The 22,094-nt window shown below is 43.5% G+C and overlaps 1 protein-coding gene across 12 annotated transcripts in view; it reads right to left on the reverse strand.

Moving 5' to 3' along the window:
- Positions 1-22,094, reverse strand: part of anks1b (ankyrin repeat and sterile alpha motif domain containing 1B) — an 833,073-nt gene that overhangs the window by 684,379 nt on the left and 126,600 nt on the right. For 8 of the 12 annotated variants that reach the window (XM_080207312.1, XM_080207317.1, XM_080207316.1 and 5 more), the window contains exon 2: positions 21,650-21,685. The exons of the other annotated variants lie outside the window; for them this stretch is intronic. In XM_080207312.1, coding sequence (XP_080063438.1) covers positions 21,650-21,685 — 36 coding nt within the window. The remainder of the gene's footprint in view (positions 1-21,649; positions 21,686-22,094) is intronic. 12 annotated transcript variants of the gene reach the window in all.

The following is a 22,094-nucleotide window of genomic DNA, read 5'->3' on the forward strand; positions in this document are numbered from 1 at the left end:
GTTTGAATATATTTGCTAGCTATGATAAGGGTGTGTCTTAATGTCTCAAAAGCACCAAGTCCCTTGCCTGGTGTGTATCTCCAACTCTTCGCCAAAGTTGCAAATAGAAAGAGATGTTCAGGGCTCTCCTCAGTGCAGCAGCACAGTTCCCTCAAATCACCAGAGACCCATGTTCAATTCTGGCCTTGGGTCACTGTCTGAGATTCTGCACACTCTCCCTGTGTCTGTGTGGGTTTCCTCCCATAGTCCAAAGATGTGCAGGTTAGGTGGATTGGCCATGCCAAGTTGCCCCTTAGTATCAGGGGGACTAGAAGTGTAAATAAATAGGATTACAGGGATAGGGCCTGGGTGGGATTGTTGTCAGTGCCAGCTTGATGGGCTGAATGGCCTCCTTCTGCACTGTACGGATTCTATGAATACCATCAGATGAGTGTCTTCAGATACAATGAGGGGGGTGGGGGGCTGGGAATTGAAACATTTTCACATCCTTCCCTTAACCAAACAGAGGCCAAACAGTATGAGAAGTAGCAGTTTGCAAACAGAAACATCCAAAGCAGCAATGCACCTTTAATAGCAAGTTCTCACTGAGGGTAACAGGTCCATTCACTTCATCAACGTAACACCTGGAGCACCTCAGAGGCAGAATCACTAGTGAACATCATGCTAAAGGAAAGGTATCATTCAGCATAATCAACAGCTTGGTTTAAGCAATGGGTCTTTAACAGACATTAGTGGTGGTGATGGAAGATAGGGTTCGGGTAGCTCAAGGTACAGCCACTAACAGCAAAAGGAGAGGCAACTTGCATTTGCACTAGAGGCCAAGAGTTAAAACACTGGAGAATTCTGGAAAGATGTGCGCCTGCAGAGGTCTGGGTCGACAAGTCTCTGGAAGGGTTTAAACACGATGATGGGAATTTTCACTCTACACACTGGCAGTTTCAGCAGCCAGTGCAGGTCAGTGAGGACAGGGGTGATGGAAACTAATGCAAGGGCGGTCACGGGACGTACATTTTAAAATGACCTGAAGTTTAAAGTGGATGGGAGATTAGCCGCTGGATTATCCAGCCCGGATCTTCCCTGGAGCAACAAACATCAATGGATCGACACACTGCTCAAACTTTTCCCCGTCTCTTTGCTGCTGCACAGATCATTCCAAGTCTTCTGACCCGGGTTCTCCAGAAGCACGGAGTGCAGTGTCCCTCAAAGAACTCCACCACAGTGCTGTAGAGTTAAGGGAGAAAAGGGTTTGACCACCCCAACTCCAGTATCCCCCCCCCACCACCCACTCCCTTTTAACAACACCAGTTGCTATTTGAATAGTGTAAGTTTCCAATGTGAATGCTAGTGAATGAAAATGTCGTAAGGTGGTTCAGGACAGTGGGTAGCGTGATGTAGGGCAGTTGGTAGGGTGGTTTAGGGCAGTGGGCAATGGATAGGGTGGCTGAGGAAGGTGGGCAGGGTATAGGGTGGAGATGGGTCTGAAGACAGCTGGGTTGCGTCAGAGGGCTGTTGAGATGTTTGGAGGGCAGTTGCATCACATAATCAGGGATTAGCTGGAGATTGGGGACAATCAGGAAATGAGGGTTGTTCAGAATCCCTACAGTACAGAAGGAGGCCATTCACCTTAGAGTCTGCACTGACAACAGTCCCAGCCGGGCCCTATCCATGTAACCCCATGGAATCCCATAACATTAAATGGCAATCGCACCCAGACCTGTTCCCCATAACCCCAAGTATTTACCCTACTAATCCTCCAACCTACACATGTGGGGACACTAAGGGGCAATTTAGCATGGCCAATCCACCTAACCTTAGTTAAGGGGATCTGAGAGAGTGACTGGATTGGTGCTGGAGGTGAGTGGTTTCACCCCTGGAGGTTACCCAGGAGTTAGACTAAGATCTTTCTGCCAAACATTTCCTGGTTAACTACCCTGCTAAAATGAATCAGAACTGTGCAAAACCTCTGGAACAAAGCTGAGAGTCCGAGATTTTTGCTGAGTGTCCCAGGGAACTGGGGAACTGTCCTTCAAACTTCTCAGGCAATTCCCACATTGGGACTTTGTGGTCCTGATGAGCACCTTGAGTGCTACATCCAGTCTCCGATGATCCGCAGCAACATTCGTGCCACACAATGATCATCGCCAACAGGACAAAATCTCATCATCTCCTTTTGAATTTCAATATTATCTAAATTAGGCTAGACACTACATATAGACACCACGGCTGGAATATTACAGCCGTTCACACCAGTGGGATTTTCCCATCCTGCTGCAGTGAACGGAGATTTGGCTGGATGGCAAATTCTCTGACCTCGATACTGTTGCAACGTGGTGTGAACGGCTGGTATGATCATACCCCAAGCCTACAAGAGCAGGTCAGAGGCTGGGAATTCTGTGGTGAATAATTCCTTTCCTGATTCACCAAAGCCTGTCCACCACCTACAAGACACAAGTCAGGAGTGTGATGGAATACTCTCTTTACTGGATGAGCGCAGCTCTAATAACACTCAAGAAGCTCGACACCAACCAGGAGAAAAACAGCACATAGAATCCCTACAGTATAGAAGGGGGCCTTCGGTCCATCATGTCTGCACTGACCACAATCCCACCTAGTCATCTTTGCACTATGGGAGGAAAGCAGAACACTCAGCAAACCCCATGGAGATACAGGGAGCAAACTTTACACAGTGACCAAAGCTGGGATTGAACCTGGGTCCCCTGATGCTGTGAGGCAGCAGTAGCAACCACATTCCATCTGTCCCCATCCACCACCTTAAAAACAAACATTCACTCCCTCCAGCTCCAACTCAGAGTGGCAGCAATGTGTACCATCTATAAGATGCACTACAGCAACTCACCAAGGCGCCATCAACTTGACCTTCCAAACCCACAACCTCTATCACTAAAACTACAAGGGCAGCATTTGCAACGGGGGAAAAACACCAGCAACTGAAAGTTCCCCTCCAAGCCACTCACCATACTGACTTGGAACTATAGCGCCATTCCTTTACTGTTGTTGGATTGAAATCCTGGAACTCCCTCCCTAACATCACTGTGGGTGTACCTATGCCACATGGTTCAAGAAAATGGCTCACCACCACCACCTTGTCAAAGGCAATTAGGGATGGGCAATAAATGCTGGTTTAGCCAAAGATGCCCACATCCCATGAACAAATTTTACAAAAGCAAGGCCTGAGCTGTTGAGTCTGGAGATAGGGTTTTAGCAGATTGATTGAGTTGAGTTATGAGTGGAAGCAGATGGTTTATGAAGGTTGAGACTGGGCAGTCTTTGTGATGGAGAGGTGGGACATTAATCTTGGAATCAGACCTTGGTTCAGCCCAAGTGTGGCTGGGGAGAGGGGAAGGGAATTGGTGGAAATGTAGGAATTTGTGACAAGAAACAAAAAAGGGAGTGAAGTTTCACTCTGACCTGGAGTGGAAAACAGGCAGTGAAGGATCAAGCATCCATTTGACACCCACAAAACGTCCATTTGCAACTGGACAATTCTGTTTTATGTGCCTGGGACCTGTAGGACTGCCAGCCCTATAATGTATACACCTAATCACCATGAACAAATGGCCCAGGCTGTGGAGCAGAATTGCTGATGAAACCTTAGCTTGAAAACAAATGCTGCAAATTACTGTTATACAACTAAACCTGCTGCCTGTATTTGTATTTCAGTTTAGAATCGCTTCTTTATAAGATTGCTTTAATTCCAAAAACATGCATTCAGCAAGTGTGATGTTTACGATAATTCAGAGCGCCAGAGTGCAGTAATAGTTCATCCTTTTCAAAATGCTTCAATGGTCAAAGGATTGATTGGTTTATTGTCTTCCCTATGGCTCACTATGTCAGTTACTTTGTAAGGTAATGTTAAGTTGTTAAAGAGCAAAGAGTTATCTCTGAGTGGATTTTTGTGTTAGATGTGAATAAAATGTGCTAAGTGGTGTGAACAGTGACAAGCACTTGTGGTAATGCAAGATTTCCACAACATCATACCACAATTTGGTTTGATTTGTCACATGTATTAGTATACAGTGAAAAGTATTATTTCTCGCACATTCTACAGAAAGCATACTGTTCAAAGAGGAGGAGGAGAGGAGAGGGTGCAGAATGTAGTGTTATAGTCATAGCTAGAGTGTAGAGAAAGATCAACTTAATGCAAAGTAGGTCCATTCAGAAGCCTGATGGCAGCAGGGAAGCAGTTGTTCTTGAGTCAGTTGGTATGTGACCTCAGACTTTTGTATCTTTTTCCTGACGGACAAAGGTGGAAGAGAGAATGTCTGGGGTGCGTGGGGATCTTAATTATACTGGCTGCTTTCTCAAGGCAGCGGGAAGTGTGGACAGGGTCAATGAATGGGAGGCTGGTTTGTGTGATGGACTGACTCAGCCACGTGCTGTGGGCTCAAACTCTCAATTTTCTGCCAGGTGACACCAGTTAACCCAATTCAGAATAAATTTTATTGCTGTGGTAATTTGTTCTCTCACTCTAGCTCTTCATTCTCATCTAGTTGCATCTGTGCTTGAGATATGGGGTGTCCAAGATTATTCTTGGTATATATTGGGCAATGATATTTCATGCCCTGGCATCTTTCTCAGTGTGGTAACTGTCCCTTTAAGAACAATGCAACAGAGTAAGGATCACATGGTTTTGGTGACCAATTGGGATGCAGAGTGGGTAATCACCCCAGGTGGGTGGAGTCCTCTCAGGCAGAAAGCATGTTGGGACCTACCAGCAGTAGTGTGGCTGTTGGCCTTTGTACAGCTGGCTGTCTCATCAATAAATACCTTGTGTGTTTCTAATGAAGTCTGTGGAAGTGCATCATTACACCAAGATAAAAACAATATCCCAACCACTGTCTGACCATTAGCGACTTCATAGAATCCAATGTCTGCTTTCTCCCACTGTCTGATGACTCAGTTCTCTCACCACATTTTCTTCAACCAAATATGAAAAATCTCCCATGATCAGTAATATCCTGTAAGTTTGTGCTCATTTTTGAAATTTTGTTGTTATGTGCTTAGTCATTTCATCTTAAACGTGCCGCAAACTCTACACCAGACTGTTATTCAATCCTACAAATCTATTACTGTACACCTCAGATTTTATTGCCTCAACTTCTCATTCTGTGCCAAGTTGCACTCCAGTCAACTTTAAGTTCCTCAACAGGTAGAGACCACTGTCTCTAAACAAAATCGAGTTTTGAAAATTAATCTCCAGGTTTTTTTTTCTAAGAATAATCTTAGAGTTTGAGCCCACAGCACGTGGCTGAGTCAGTCCATCACACAAACCAGCCTCCCATTCATTGACCCTGTCCACACTTCCTGCTGCCTTGAGAAAGCAGCCAGTATAATTAAGATCCCCACGCACCCCAGACATTCTCTTCCACCTTTGTCCGTCAGGAAGAAGATACAAAAGTCTGAGGTCACATACCAACTGACTCAAGAACAACTGCTTCCCTGCTGCCATCAGGCTTCTGAATGGACCTACTTTGCATTAAGTTGATCTTTCTCTACACTCTAGCTATGACTATAACACTACATTCTGCACCCTCTCCTCCTCCTCCTCCTCTTTGAACAGTATGCTTTCTGTAGAATGTGCAAGAAATAATACTTTTCACTGTATACTAATACATGTGACAAATCAAACCAAATTGTGGCATGATGTTGTGGAAATCTTGCATTACCACAAGTGCTTGTCACTGTTCACACCACTTAGCCAATTTCCCTTCACCCATCAGAAAAGCGTTACCATCAAAAACAAGACACAGGCAACTCGGTACTTCATGGAGGTATCAGCATGCCCTTCTCGTTTAGTTTCTGGGATATAAAATAGACTCCCGATTTTCCAGGGGTACACAATTTCTAACGTTCCTGCTCCCATACATAATCAGATAGGGAAAAAACAATTCTTCCACCTCATCCAAATGCTCAGATTGGTGCACCAACAGGACTGCTCTCTCCATTTCAGCACTGCCAACAAGCTCTGCACACAGCAGGAGGCCCTGGCAGTGGTGTTGCAGACCACACAAAGGCCTCTGCACAGCAGGCTTACTGCCATGATGATTCTTACAAAGTAAATATCAGGGCACACAGAAGGATGCAAGCTGACTGATGCCATGCTGGAGGAATTAGTGCTAAAGTGGGCAACAGACTCTCAAACACCACCCTAAGAAGGGAGTAAGAGCAAGTGGCTCAAAAAGGTCAACTCCCAAAGTCTGGACCACAGGACACAGCAGCAAGTGCCATAAAAGGTCAATCAATGTCACACAAGTTGTCAAAGGCAGAGGAATCTCATCTTCAGATAACATTCCCACCCAACACAACACCATCCTCTCATGCTGCCCAAGGCACTGTGCCCTGCCACTCACCCAGCAGCATTCCCCAGCACTCAGAATACATGCTGAATGTCCAGAGACCACACCCTCCAATGCTGCCAGCCTCACATCTCATTGCCTTGACATATATCCAGCTGTTCAGCCAGGGCAGGCACATCAGTAAGGATAGGCAACAACACCTCCTTCACGATCATCCTCAACATTGGTGCTTCACAAGGCTGCGTCCTCAGCCCCTTACTATACTCCATATACACCTCTAACCGCAATGCCAAATTCTCCTCCAACTCCATTTTCAAGTTTGCTGATGACACCACCGTAGTGGGTCAGATCTCAAACAATGACAGGACGGAAAACAGAAGAGATACAGAACAGTCATTGACTTCAGAACATCAAGTGGAGGCCATGCCCATGTCTACATCAATGGGAACATAGTATAAATGGTTGACAGCTTCAATGTTTTAGGTGTCCAGATCACCAAAACCTATCCTAGTCCCTTCATGCCGACACTGTAGTTAGGAAAGCCCACCAACACCTCTACTTTCTCAGGAGGCTAAGGAAATTTGGTATGTCTGCTCCAACTCACACCAACTTTTATAGATGTACCATAGAAAGCATCCTTTCTGGTTGTATCACAGCTTGGGATGGTTCCTGCTCAGTCCAAGACCACAAGAAACTATAAAAGGGTTTTGAACAAAGCCCAGTCCACCACTCAAACCAGCCTCCCATCCATTGACTGTCTACACTTCCCACTGCCTTGGAAAAGCAGCAGTATAATCAAGGACGTCATGCACCCATTCTCTTCCACCTTCATCCATCAGGAAAAAGATACAAAAGTCTGAGGACCCATGCCAACTAGCTTAAGGACAGTTTCTTCCCTGCTATCAGACTTTTGAATGGATCTACCTTGCACAAGTTGATCTTTCTCTACACCCTAGCTATGACTGTAACACTACATTCTGCACACTCTCCTTTCCTTCTCTATGAATAGTATGCTTCATCTATATAGTGTGCAAGAAACAATACTTTATGCTAATACATGTGACATTAATAAATCAAATCAAAATCACATCATCCAAATGCAGTGCCACTCATTCACTGGCATTTTTGCCTCTCTTGTAGAGAAGGTGGCACACAATAGAAGGAGTGAAGCAAAAGGGGTAGAGGGAACAAAAATGACTGCATTTCCAGTGCCCCACAGAGGAATGACTCCCAGCAAAACAGCAGTGGCTCCAATGAGGCCTGCACTTTGAGGTTACTGAGAGCATTGAAAATACAGCACCTATTAGACTATGTCCCAGTTCAATCTCTCAGCACAATGAGCAAAGGCTGGTGGTGTGGCAATGAATCCTTTACTTTCCACCCCAAACAACTGCCCTTACACCAACCTTCCCCCTGCTTAGTTGCTACTTTCAGACCAGGGACTGTCACCTCTCCAGCCAGAGGAGGCCCAGGGAGTAAGTGAGCAGCATCGCAGGACAGAGGACTGGTCACTTGATCTTAAACTGGTGCAGCACTTCACTTGGAAGCAAGTGTAGAGTTAGTGTTAGTGCATTCTGAGTCACTGGGCTGCAACCTGGCCAGGTTTGTTTGCTAACTTGGCCACAGTTGAGGTGGCACAGAGGCACAGGTGTAAAGGACCAGATGAAAATCTTATTGGAACATCACGGGGTGAAAACTGACACCAAAATGCTGAATGTTATCCAGCCTGCCAGCCAGTATCTTGTTATCAGGAAAAGGAGTATTTGGAGAAGGGGATGGTGCAAAACTTGCCCTCTGCTTCATCTCCCTGCTATGCTGCAGACCCAGAGGCACCTCCACTGCAGTGCCCATACTTGCATGTGTGCGGGCCATGTACACCCCTGCCAATCCTGAGCCACAGCAACATTCCCTCAGAACAGTACTTTTCCAATAGAAAATGTTCTAAAAATTTAACTTGCTGTCCCTTTAAATGACGTTACAGCAATGTTCACTTTGCTGTTTAAAAGAGCGGACAACACAGGTGCTGCCAGGACATGGGGTGTATAAATTTAGAATTCTGGCAATGCATCAGTCAGTTGGGCTGTGTGGCATCAGAGAGGCATCTTTCAATGTGTTCAGGCACACTCAAGGAGTTACGCAACTAAATTGCATGTCCCCAGTGTTCAAACATTACAAAGTTGAATTCAATTTACAATCTTTAATGCACTTATACTACATGTCTGCATGCATTTTTTTTGCACAGTAGAGCCACAGAAATGTGGTCTTTCATTCTGAAGCAATCAAAAGATGTTGTGCAATGCCCCTTCAAAATAACTTCAGATCAACCTCTTGTTTTTCACAAAATAATACTGCGTAACAGGCCTCTCTCAAAATTCAGAAACAGAAATGCAATCTCTTTTTCGGTCTGTGACAAACCAATGGAGAGGAGCTTCCTTAGAAACTGAAGGTTTTCATCTCCTGGTAGAATATGAAACAAATATCCTGCAGTTATAGTTTTGTAATAGATCAGTCTTCTGTCATGTTAACTGTTCCCAACTACTGTAAGTCATCCTTGGCATGACAATGCTTTTCTGAAGGTACCAGCAGGTACTGGCGCTGACAGCCGCTGCTACACTATGATCTGAAGCCAGTATCATCTTGACGGACTGCTGTTTCACCTTCTGCTTTCCAGCGTGAATTGTGTTTGAGTTTATGAAGCTTTCATGAGTCATGCAGTCATCGTGGAATTTTACAGCAAAGTTGATCACTTTCCACCCACAGATACCAGTGCTGGTGATGTGAGGCAGCTACCCATTTGGTCTCTTGCCCTTTTCCCTTTCATTTTCAAACATTTCCCCATTTCCTAATAAAATCCGTTTGTGATTCTGTTTCTGTATTCTTTCACATTGAAGATTAAGTTCAAGCGACCCTCTACATACAGCATGTTTTCCTTCCTTCATTCCACTGACTAGCTGCTATTTCACGACCTCACTTTGGCAAGGCTCATAAAATCCCACCCATGGCCAACAGAAAATTCCATTCTGCAGGCCCTGCCCACCCCTGGAGGTGGTAAAATTTCAGCCAGTATCTTCAAATTTGTAGCCTTTTCTTTACTAATTCACTACCCAACTGAAACCATTCCATTGCATTTACTTTAACAAAACTTTGCATACTTGAGCATCTCTATTCAATTCCCTTTTCTTCATTCTCTCGTGGCAACTAACACCCACTTCATCTCCTTCCTAAAATAAGACACTCAGATAGGACAACATTTTCTAAAACTGAGCCTAAGCAATGGTTTGTACAAGTTTACCAAAACTCTTTACCATTTTTTCCTCTGCCCTTATTTATAAAACCTATTTTTTTTTTCTTTAAGAACGCAATATGATTTGTGTTTTATATTGTTATGAATGTGGGGCTTTATGAGATGGTTATGTTTTAAACTGTATCTTTCAATTCAAGGTGAAATGGAGCAGGTGACTTCCTGCTCCTTCTGCCTAGTGTTACGTTGAGATGATTTGGCTACCATGGGCCCAAGTCAAGTTACATTGAGACCAAGTGTCAGATTTAACACCTGAACAGAAAGGCCGCAGTAGCTGGCCTGGCTATTACAGACTTATTGATTCAGAAACTAAGGAGGAGAGGGCACGAGAGAGAGGGGGAGAGAGAGAGAGAGAGAGAGAGAGAGGGGGGGGGAAAGAGAGAGAGAGAGGGGGGGGGGGGGAAGAGAGAGGGGGGGGGGGGGAGAAGAGAGAGAGGGGGGGGGGGAGGAGAGAGAGAGGGGGGGGGGGAGGAGAGAGAGAGAGGGGGGGGGGGAGAGAGAGAGGGGGGGGGGGGAAGAGAGAGAGAGGGGGGGGAAGAGAGAGAGAGGGGGGGGAAGAGAGAGAGAGAGGGGGGGGGGAAGAGAGAGGGGGGGGGGAAGAGAGAGGGGGGGGGGGAAGAGAGAGGGGGGGGGGGAAGAGAGAGGGGGGGGGGGAAGAGAGAGAGGGGGGGGGAAGAGAGAGAGGGGGGGGGGGGAAGAGAGAGAGGGGGGGGGGGGAGAGAGAGAGGGGGGGGGAAGAGAGAGAGGGGGGGGGGGAAGAGAGAGAGGGGGGGGGGGGAAGAGAGAGAGGGGGGGGGGAAGAGAGAGGGGGGGGGGAAGAGAGAGGGGGGGGGGAAGAGAGAGGGGGGGGGGGAAGAGAGAGGGGGGGGGGGGGAAGAGAGAGAGGGGGGGGGGGGAAGAGAGAGGGGGGGGGGGGGGAAGAGAGGGGGGGGGGGGGGAAGAGAGAGGGGGGGGGGAAGAGAGAGAGAGAGAGAGAGAGAGAGAGAGAGAGAGAGAGAGAGAGAGGAGGGGAAGAGAGAGAAAAGAGAGAGAGGGGAAGAGAGAGAGAGAGAGAGAGAGAGAGAGAGAGAGAGAGAAAGAAAGAGAGAGAGAGAGAGAGAGAGAGAGAGAAAGAAAGAAAGAAAGAAAGAAAGAAAGAAAGAGAGAGAGAGAGAGAGAGGAGGGGAAGAGAGAGAGAGAGAGAGAGAGAGAGGAGGGGAAGAGAGAGAGAGAGAGGGAAGGGGGTGGAAGAAAAAAAGAGGGTAGAGAGGTGAGGGGGAGGAGGAGAGATGGGAGAGAAAAGGGAGAAGGCAGAAAGACAAAAAACAGGAGGCAGAGAGAAAGGGAGGTGGGGGGGGGGGTTGGAAATGGACACGTATTATCTGAAGATGTTGCTAATTCATTTTAGTGTCATGCACCTTGAGCACAACTAACCTGTGCAGCGCTCCTAAAAACATTTTTAGATCCATTGCATCTCCTTTCATTAGCACACCATTCTTTTCTCAAAGAACTCTTAAATTTGTCAGACACAACTTGTTTTTTTAACAACGGTTGTACTCAATAAACTTAGTTCTTTCATTCTCTAATATAGTCTCTCAAAGCTTGATCACAAGATGCTGCATGCTCTGATCTGTAGTGATTTGGTTTATAATTTTCTCCGTTTTTGAACAGGGATGTTACAATGACAAGCCCACCAATCTCAAAAGACTAAAAATACATATCCAAGGATGTTTGAATGAAGGGACACAGTCTAAATTTCTTTGATTTCAATTGAAACAACTACAAAAATGTGTTGCAAATTTCACTTAGATATCCTCATGTTCAGGAACCCTCACAATTTGTATCCTTTAAGCTCACTTTTCCCCCAAAAGAGCGTTTTCCTGCTATTTTCCAGAAGTTGGACGAAAATGCTTTGGCAAATAAAGCTTAGTTCAAACTGAGAAACTGGTATGTATTATAATAATATTCGCCTGAACAGAATATATTGAATTTCAAATGAACAATCTGATTCTTATTCATTCCATAACCTGGAAAAGTATAAATAAATTAGATTTAGCTGGCCTATTTTCACTTTCACAGGTCTGTATTCACTGAACTGATTGTTTCTGTCCTCAGGGAGAGAGCTCATACAAAGCCATTCCAATGTTATTGGTGTCAAGATTATTGGACAGATGAAACAAATACACATCTTAAACTGTTTCAATATTCAAACTGTACAGCTTTACCAGCTGCTAGAATCATCAAATCCCTACAGCGCAGGAGGACGATGACATTCGGTTCATCGAACCTGCACCGACAACAATCCCACCCATGCCCTACCCCGGTAAACCCATGCATTTACCCCACTAATTCCCCCTGACATTAAGGGGCCAATCAACCTAACCTGCACACCTTTGGAGGAAACTGGAGCATCCAGAGGAAATCTGCGCAGGCACAGGGAGAATGGTATTGCACTGGAGGGGATGCAGAGGAGATTCACCCAGATGATGCCTGGAATGGAACATTTAAAGTTATGAAGAGGATAGGCATGAGTTTTCGTTGGAACAGTGAAGACTCGGGGGGGGTATGACTGGATTGAGATGTGCAAGATTATGAAGGACATGGACAGAGCAGATAGGGAGCAGCTGCTCCCCTTGGTTGAAGTGTCAGTCACAAAGGGACATTGGTTCAAGATGAGGGGCAGAAGATTAGTGGGGGGATGAGAGGACAAACTTTTTTACCCAAAGGGTGGTGATGGTCTGAAATGTGCTGCGTGGGGGGTGGTGGAGACAGGTTGCCTCACAGCCTTTACAAAATATGTAGATGAACACTTGGCACATCATAACATTCGGGTATATGGGCCAAGTGCTGGCAGGTGGGATTAAGTGCAAGTTCAAGTGATTTTACCATGTTGGTGTGGACTCAATGGGCCGAAGGACCTCTTCTGTGCTGTATGCTTCTATAATTCTATGTGCAAACTCCACCCAACACTGGACTTGAACCTGGTCCCTGACGCTGTGAGGCAGCAGTGCTAACCATTGTGCTTGACTGCCGATCAGAGCACATTTCCCCAAATAGCTTCCTCTGTGTTTAACCGTTGTGTGTTGAATTTAACTGTCAACAACGTGATATAAATCAACCCAAAATGCCAATGACAGGCTGTGAAATCTAAAAGCTCAGCACCACTCACTGTTGAATATAATGTCATATAATTTTTGTATGTCTTAAAAGAAAAAAAATCAGTAATAACTGAATGAGAAATACAAAGTAAAACCTGCTCTGCATGATCTACATTGTTCATGTCACTTGTGCACACCTTTGACAAAATACCTGTCAGGTATAAAGATTCAACAGCTATTGTTCATTTAAAATTACTTGCCTAAATTAAACTTGCAGAAGTGCCAGAGTTTTCCAGACCTTCTGATATCACCAGCTACAGATATTAAAACCCTCACTTACTGTGCATAGGTAACTATTTATTTGTGTCACAAGTAGGTTTACATTAACACTACAACAAAAGTTACTGTGAAAATCCCCTTACTGCCACATTCGGCACCTGTTCGGGTACACCAAGGGAGAATTTAGCACAGCCAACGCACCTAACCAGCACATCTTTTGGACTGTGGGAGGAAACCGGAGCACCTGGAGGAAACCCATGCAGACATGGGGAGGACATGCTGACTCCACACTATGATGATCCAAGATGGAAATTGAATCTAGGTTCCTGATGCTATGAAGCCGCAGTGCTAACCACTCTGCCACCATGCTATTACACCCGAGTACACAAGAGCTATCCTATTACAATATTCGGGACAAGCAAGCTCAAAGTTAATCTAATATAGTTTGAGCACTCCAAATAAATCTGGTCCTGAAGAAAACACACTAGTCATGCCACCAAAAGATTTCAAGCCAAAACAATGTTAATGTGACCTTGAGACATCCAGAGCAAGGTCTCTTGTACTGCTTGAACATGAGACCTTTTTGAGTGCATCAGAGAAGTCTAGCATTGCATATTCAACCTGAGAATGGATCAAATTGTCTGGTTCACAAAATAAATATACTGCCAGGAGACAATATGCTCTTTGCTTTGAAATCTCCCACTTTATTGTCTCCCATATGTTGCAAAGTTGGATAATACTGTCAGAAACTGGCAAAATATCAACAGTCTGCATTTCCCACTGACTTGAGCAAATAAACTGGGTGCGGGATTGTTCCATCAACGTGTGCAACCATTCTTCATTCAGTACAACCACAACAGTGAATACCACCTGTATATTTTTATAAAATTGCTAAAAAATTTGTGGCTCAAAATATTTCTACTGAAATGTAATTTGCAATTGTCATTACAGTTGTAAAATACGTTTTCTCTAGAATGATGCAGCTCGTGTATTCAAGAATGCTTAATTAGCATAACAACTGCTTCAGAACTTGTTACTGCTTACGTTACCATCAACATCATAAGATTTGATGTTGCTTTTATCATGTCCCATGCTCATATGAAAAAGCTTGTATCTACAAGAATGTATTGTGGTTTTTCTTTGATTTGATTTATTGTCACAAGTATTGGGATACAGTGAAAAGTATTGTTTCTTGTGCACTACACAGCCAAAACATATCAGAGTACATAGGGGAGAAGGAAACGAGAGAGTGCAGAATGTAGTGTTACAGTCATAGCTAGGATGTAGAGAAAGATCAACTTAATGAGAGGTAGATCCGATCAAAAGTCTGATGGCAGCAGGAAAGCTGTTCTTGAGTCGGTTGGTACACGACCTCAGATTTTTGTCTCTTTTTCATGATCGAAGAGAGTATGTCCTGGGTGCGTGAGGTCCTTGATTATGTTGGATGCTGTTTCGAGGCAGCAGGAACAACAGTCAATGGATGGGAGGCTGGTTTGTGTGATGACTAGGCTACGTTTAGAACACTTTGTAGTTTCTTACGGTCTTGGTCAGAGCTAATGAATGAAATATTTCTGACAGCAAGGTAGACTAATAACTAACCAAAAAACTCAACACGGAAAGGGGTTTTAAAATTGTTGATATGCTCCTCAAGCCTCATTAATAGGAGTACACCAGATAATGGGTGATAGATGATGGATAATAGGTAACATCTCCAGAAATGCTGAACACACATAAATCTCGAGTGCAATCCTGGGCCAATGTTTCCCCATGTAATTGATGCAAAATAGGTACTTTTTGCCCAATGGATAAGCTCTTGACAGAAAATCTCAACCCCAGCATGCCAGTGTCACTGGAACGATGAGATTCTTTGAGATATTTTTGAATGAATCTGTTGGATGGGAAATGGTCCACAGGTCATCAACACCGTATTTAAAAACGCTGGTACAACAGTGCTGCAAATACTCATGTTTTTTGTAAAATCTCTGACCACCACTTTTGATCCCTTTCAAAAAGGAAAAAGGAATGGCATGAAGTTCCAGAAATAAGAGATAAATGCCATTACAATGTCACAGAGCTAAGGTAATTGAGAGACATAGTGAAAGCTGAAATAACAGATACTCACAAAAAAAGATACTTAGGAAAATGTTTTTCTCTTATTCACTCATGAGATATGGCCAAGTTGCCCTTGTTCAGAGGGCAGTTGAGAGTCAACCACATTGCTGTGGCTCTGGAGTCACATGCATAAGAATTAGGAGCAGGAGTAGGCCATCTGGCCCCTCAAGCCTGCTCCACCATTCAATAAGATCATGGCTGATCTTATTGTGGACTCAGCTCCATTTACCTACCTGCTCACCCTAACTCTCAATTCTTTTGCTACCTTTGCCTTAAAAAAATTCAATGAGGTAGCCTCAACTGCTTCACTGATTCACAGCCACAGATTCACAACCCTTTGTGTGAGGGGATTCCTCCTCAACTCAGTCCTAAATCTGCTTCCCCTTATTTTGAGGCCATGCCCCCTAAATCTAGTTTCACCCACTAATAGAAACAACATCCCTGCTTCTATCTTATCTATTCCTTCATAATCTTGTATGTTTCTATAAGATCTCTTCTCATTCTTCAGAATTCCAATGAGTATAGCCCCAGTCTATTCTGTCTTTCCTCATAAGCCAACCCTCTCAACTCTGCAATCTATCTAGTGAATCTCCTCCGCACCCTGTCCAGTGCCAGTATATCCTTTCTCAAGTAAGGAGACCAAAACTGTACACAGTCCTCCAGATGTGGCCTGACCAGCACCTTGTACAGCTGCAACATAATCTCACTGGTTTTAAACTCCATCCCTCTAGCAATTTAGGACAAAATTCCATTTGCCTTCTTAATTAGCTGCTGCACCTGTAAACCAACTCCTTGAGATTCCTGCACAAGGACACCCAGGTCCCTCTGCACAGCAGCATGCTGCAATTTTTTACCATTTAAAATAGTCCATTTTGCTGTTATTCCTACCAAAATGGATAACCTCACATTTACCAACGTTGTACTCCACCTGCCAGACCCTCGCCCACTCACTTAGACGACCTATATCTCTGAAAGCTTTCAGCGTCCTCTGCACACTTTGCTCTGCCACTCATCTTAGTGTTATGTGAATTTTGACACACTACACTTGGCCACCAACTCCAAATCATCTATGTAAATCATAAACAATTGTGGTCCCAACACAGGCATACCACTAGTCACTGATCACCAACCAGAAGAACACCCATTTATCCCCGCTCTTTGCTCTGTTAATTAACCAATCCTCTATCCATGCTAATACATTACCCGTAATACCATGCATCTTTATCTTAAGAGTCTTTGGTGCGGCACCTTGTCAAATGCCTTCTGTAAGTGTAAATACACCACATCCACAGGTCCCCCATTGTCCATTGCATATGTAATGTTCAAGGAATTCCACCAATTTAGTCAAACATGACCTTCCCTTCATGAACCCATGCTGCGTCTCAGCAATTTATATCCAGATGCCTCGCTATTTCTTCCTTGATGATATTCAGGCATTTTCCCTACTACAGAAGTTAAGCTAACCGGCCTATAGTTACCTGCCTTTTGTCTACCTCCTTTTTTAAACAGTGGTGTCATTTGTGGTTTGCCAATCTGCGGGAATCCACCCCAGAGTCCAGCAAATTTTGGTAAATTACCACTAGTGTATTTGCTATTTCCCCCCATCATCTCTTTCAGTACCCTGGGATGCATTCCATCTGGACCAGGAGACTTGTCTTCCTTCAGCCCCATTAACTTCCCCAACACTACCTGTTCTGTGATAACAGTATCTAGGTCCTCACCTGCCATAGCCTTCCTGTCATCAATTTTTGACATGTTATTTGTGTCTTCCACTGTGAAGACTGACACAAAATACATATTCAATGCCTCAGCCATTTTCTCATTTCCAGTTATTACATCCCCCTTCTCATCCTCTAAAGGACCACTTTTTCATTTTATATATTTGTAGAAATGTTTGCTATCTGTTTTTGTATTCTGAGCTAGTTTACTCTCAATTCACCTTACCTTTCTTTATAGTTTTTTTGTGGCTTTTTGCTGGCCTTTAAAGATTTCCCAATCCTCTAGGTTCCCACTAATTTCTTTAGATATCCATGGCTGATTATCTCTTTTTCTATAGTCCTTCCTTATCACTGGTATATACTTTTGCTGAGCACTGTGAAAGGTCGCTTTGAAAGTCTTCCACTGTTCCTCAACTGTCCCACTAAAGTTTTTGCTCCCAGTCAACTCCTCCCTTATCCCTTTGTAGTCGCTTTTGTTTAATTATAAGACACAGGTATTGGATTTTACCTTGTCACGCTCCATCTGTATTTTAAATTCAAACATACTGTGATCACTTCTTCCAACAGAATCCCTAACTGCAAGATCATGAATTATTCCCGTCTCATTACACAGGACCAGATCTAGAATAGCTTGCTCCCTTGTCGATTCCATTACATACTGTTCAAGGAAGCGATCATGGATTCATTCTACGAACTCCTCCTCAGGGTTGGCTTGACCGACCCGATTTGACCAATTGATATAGAACATAGAAAAACTACAGCACAAACAGGCCCTTCGGCCCACAAGTTGTGCCAATATGTCCCTACCTACTAGGTTTACCTATAACCCTCTAAGTCCCATGTACTTATCCAAAAGTGTCTTAAAAGACCCTATCGAATCCACCTCCACCACTGCCGGCTGCCGATTCCCCACACCCACCACCCTCTGAATGAAAAACTTACCCCTGACATCTCCTCTGTACCTACTCCCCAGCACCCTAAACCTGTGTCCTCTTGTGGCAGCCATTTCAGCCCTGGGAAAAAGCCTCTGAGAATCCACTTGATTAATACCTCTCAACATCTTATACACCTCTATCAGGTCACCTCTCATCCTCCGTCTCTAAGGAAGAAAGACCGAGCTCTCAACCTATCCTCACGGGATAGGCATGCCACCTAATCCAGGCAACATCCTTGTAAATCTCCTCTGCACCCTTTCTATGGCTTCCACATCCTTCCTGTAAGAGGTGACCAGAACTGAGCACAGTACTTCAAGTGGGGTCTGACTAGGATCTTATACAGCTGCAGCATTATCTCCTGACTCCTAAACTCAATTCCTCGATTGATGAAGGCCAGTACACCACACACCTTCTTAACCACATCCTCTACATGTAAAGAGGATTTGAGCATTCTAAATGTAGATTAAAATTCCCCCATGATAATCACTGTTCCATTTTTACATGGATGTTATTTCTTTACCTATTTCTCGTCCCATCAAGATGTCATTATTTGGTGGCCTATAGACTACACCCATCAAAGACTTTTTCTCCTTACTATTTCTATTTACCACCCAAATGGATTCAACCTTCTTTCCCACAGAATCTATATCATCTCTCACCACCCTGATGTCATCCTTAAATAATCAGAGCTATACCATTCTGTCAGTCCCTCCGAACAGTTTGATACCCCTGGATGTTCAACTCCCAGTCATGACCATCCTGCAACCATGTCTCTGTAATGGCCACCAAATCATACTTCTTCGCAATGATTTGTGCTGTCAACTCATTTACCTTGTTTCAAATGCTACAAGCATATCGATAAAGTACCCTGATACTAGTTTTTGTGCCTTCTTTTTGAATTCTAACACTTCCATTAGTAACATCTCCTGAGCTCTCCTTCCTTTTAACTTTTTTCCTGATTTTTGACATAGTTGGAATATTCTCCCCACATTGTCCTTGCTTCCTCCTTCACAGACTCCTTACATTATCTAGCCTCCTCAGTGGCAGAGGAAGAACTTTCCATTCAACAAAAATCATTGTGTTCACAAAACCTGCTTCTATATCATGCATGCAATGACCTCACCAGCCTAATATACCAAGTGTGCATGATTAGTGAGGGGACCAGGTTCGAATCCCACCACAGCAGGTGGTGGAATTTGAATTCAATAAAAAATCTGGAATTAAAAATCTACTGATGACCTCTCCTGTCCCACAACTGGAAATGTACCTTACCCGCACCCCTGCCATAGTCTTTCCAACCCCCAGTGCTGATGGTGGGTCCACATCTTTGAGGACAGTGAGTGGACGTGGTCCGTTTGCCGCTCTGCAGGGTAACGTATAAGCCTGTGAATCACAATGAGCTATCTTCCCCCAGACTCACTGCTCAACCAAAAAACTGTAGTTTTGCTCCTATCCATCACGTGGCCCTTGTGTTTTCCCTCCCACAGGCTGGCTATCTGCTCCGAGGAATTTCCTTTGGGAAGCTCCAACGCATGGGCATATTTTCTCCCCTCGCTTCCCCCACCCGCCTTGTTTGTTTGTCCTGTCTGCCCCTAGTCCAACCAGAAATGCAGCTCATTACTGAAGCAATACTCTGCTCCCAAATGAGAAAGGTTTAGAACCAAATGAAAAAAAACTTTAGGTTGCAAAACTAAATGAGTAGAATAAAAGCAAAATACTGCAGATGCTGGAAATACCCCAGGATTTCTGGCAGCATCTGTGAAGAGATTAACAGAGTTACCAAGGGTCTGCTACAACCTCTACTTCAGAACTTCAATCCCAAATCATGCTGTATTTGAGATGGTAACTGTTTCTCTCTCCACAGATGGAGCCAACCAGACCTTTTGCACCATTCTGTTTTTATTTTATATTAAAAAAGTGGATGGAGATGTTTGTGACGGAGATCCTCAGCATTATTGCAGCTGATTGGGTGCTGAGCAAAATGGTAGCTGGTTTGAGATTGTTGGGAAAAACATACAATAATAAACCTATAACTTATGTTGGAGGTACATATAATGACCATTTTGAAATTAAAAAAAGACACCTACAAAAAAAAATGTCAGCTGACGTCAGTATCCAAAGTGCCTCAAATATTTGTAATCAGCTTTAACTGTGACAGAAAAAAGACTGGGGCTGCAACCCTTAGGGATAAACTAACCAACATACAAGCTTTACATCCTGAATTGAAACGTTCAAACTTCTCAATAATTTTTTTTATTTTAAAGAGTTCAGTCCCAGATTAATCTCCCTACTCTAAGAATGATTATGTAGTTGTGCAGGATTGAACAGTGGGTGATTTTTTTTTTAAAATATTACGTTTTCTTCTTGCAGTGATTGAGTTGATCATTAGGGCAAGATATTCCCAGGGTATCTCCAATATTGAATCTATCACTCACTCAGGGACATTTTCCCATCAGCTGCAGTTCTGATTCATTATGCGATTGGTAATCCTACAGGCTAGAAATATACAGAGCAGTGCCACCTCACACAGATCTACCAGAGATCAATTTTAGATAGTCTTCTAAAGATGACATAATTGCAACGTTTGAGGAATGAACCAGTGAATAATGTTGTTCTAGTGTATACTCCAGACATACAAAGGAGTGGGCCATTCAGCCCCTCAAGCCTGCTGCATCATTCAATCAGATCATAGCTGGTCTGATAGTAAACTCAAATCTGCAAACAGTCTATCCCCAATATCTTATCCTTCTTAGTTACCAAGAATTTATCCAGCTCTACTTTAAAAAATATTCTGCTTCCAGAGCTTTATCAGGAAGAGTTCCAATGATTCACGACCCTCAGAGAAAACAAATTTCTCCTCATTTCCGTCTTAAATGGGCAACCCCTCATTTTTAATGAACGAACACCCCCCTTGTTCTAAATTCTCCCAAAAGAGACATCGTCTCCACATCCACCCTATCAAGGCCCCTCCCCTTTCAATCAAGTTGCCCCTTACTCTTCTGAACACCAGCAGATACAAGCCTAGCCTCATAAGACAACTATTTCTCATAAAATAACCCATTCACGCAGAGATGGATAAAAGGTGGATAGGACCAACTGTAATAAAACCTAATTCTCAGGTTCATTGCTAACAGATTGTTTGAACTTTGCTCTTATGATTTATGAAATGTGGTGTTGTTACACTAGATATGTAGTTATGATTGCATGCTCAATCAACTCAGAAAGAGGGGTTTTTATCTCTTTCTTTCATAACACTTTAATTTCAACACAAACCTATATGGAAATTGTACACATTAAAAACAGAGTTACTCCAAATGTTCAAGAACTTTACCCTAAAAAGATAGAAATAAAATTTTACCCACCAGCTTTTGTTCTGAAAAGTCATGCTTCAGGATATTACAATTGTCAGAAAATACTATTTGCTCAACAACTCATTAAAGATGGCCAAACTGTGTTGATTGATGTATTCTCATCCTTTATCTTTCTTTAAACAGTGCATGTCAAACAATTTAGATATCCTATGTAAGCATTCTATAATATTCTAAACATTACCAAAAATGTAATTAACTTTGACATGAAAACAGCACCAACTTTACTCAGAGCACTAACTTAACCAGTGCTAAACCTCAACGTCAAAGTCAGCTGTAATAACTTTCTCTTGATTTTTTTTAAACATGCATCAAAACCATTTGAGTTTTCACAACTTTAGTTAGGAGCAACTGGTGAAGTTAGAAAGGGATAGATTCAAAATGCAAAGTATATTAAAAGATCAGTAATATATTGCAGAAGCTAAGTTAGTAAATAACTAAACTATTCACTTTGGAGAAAATGAAGTTTTTAAACTGATGAAATGGGGTCAGGAGTTCTACTGCCAGATGGCACTTAATGTCCAGATTTGAAGGTTTCCTACCTTGTGGGTGACAGTTTGGAGTGTAGAAATCGCTTCCTGGAAGGCAGAAGATGAAATTAATAAATTTAGGGCTATAAACAGTAAGTACTTTTGAAGAAAATCAGTTTTTAAACTTTTAATGAGCTCGTCGAATGGAAATTGAGAGTTTAAATTTATTTATTCATCACAAGTAGGCTAACATTAATACTGCAATGAAGTTACTGTGAAAATCCCCTAGTCACCACACTCCAGCACCTGTTCAGGTACACTGAGGGAGAATTTTGCATGGTCAATGTATCTAATTAGCATGTCTTTCAGACTGTGGGAGGAAACTGGAGCACTGGAGGAAACCCAAGCAGACACTGGGAGAATGTGCACAGTGACCCAAGCCAGGAATTGAACCTGGGCCCCAGCACTATGACAGCAGTGCCAGTCACTGTGCCACCGTTCTGTCAAGATATCATCT

Source organism: Carcharhinus amblyrhynchos, chromosome 19 (genome assembly GCF_965287045.1).
Source record: "Carcharhinus amblyrhynchos chromosome 19, sCarAmb.v2.hapA, whole genome shotgun sequence".
In the NCBI taxonomy this organism is placed as follows: Eukaryota; Metazoa; Chordata; class Chondrichthyes; order Carcharhiniformes; family Carcharhinidae; genus Carcharhinus; species Carcharhinus amblyrhynchos.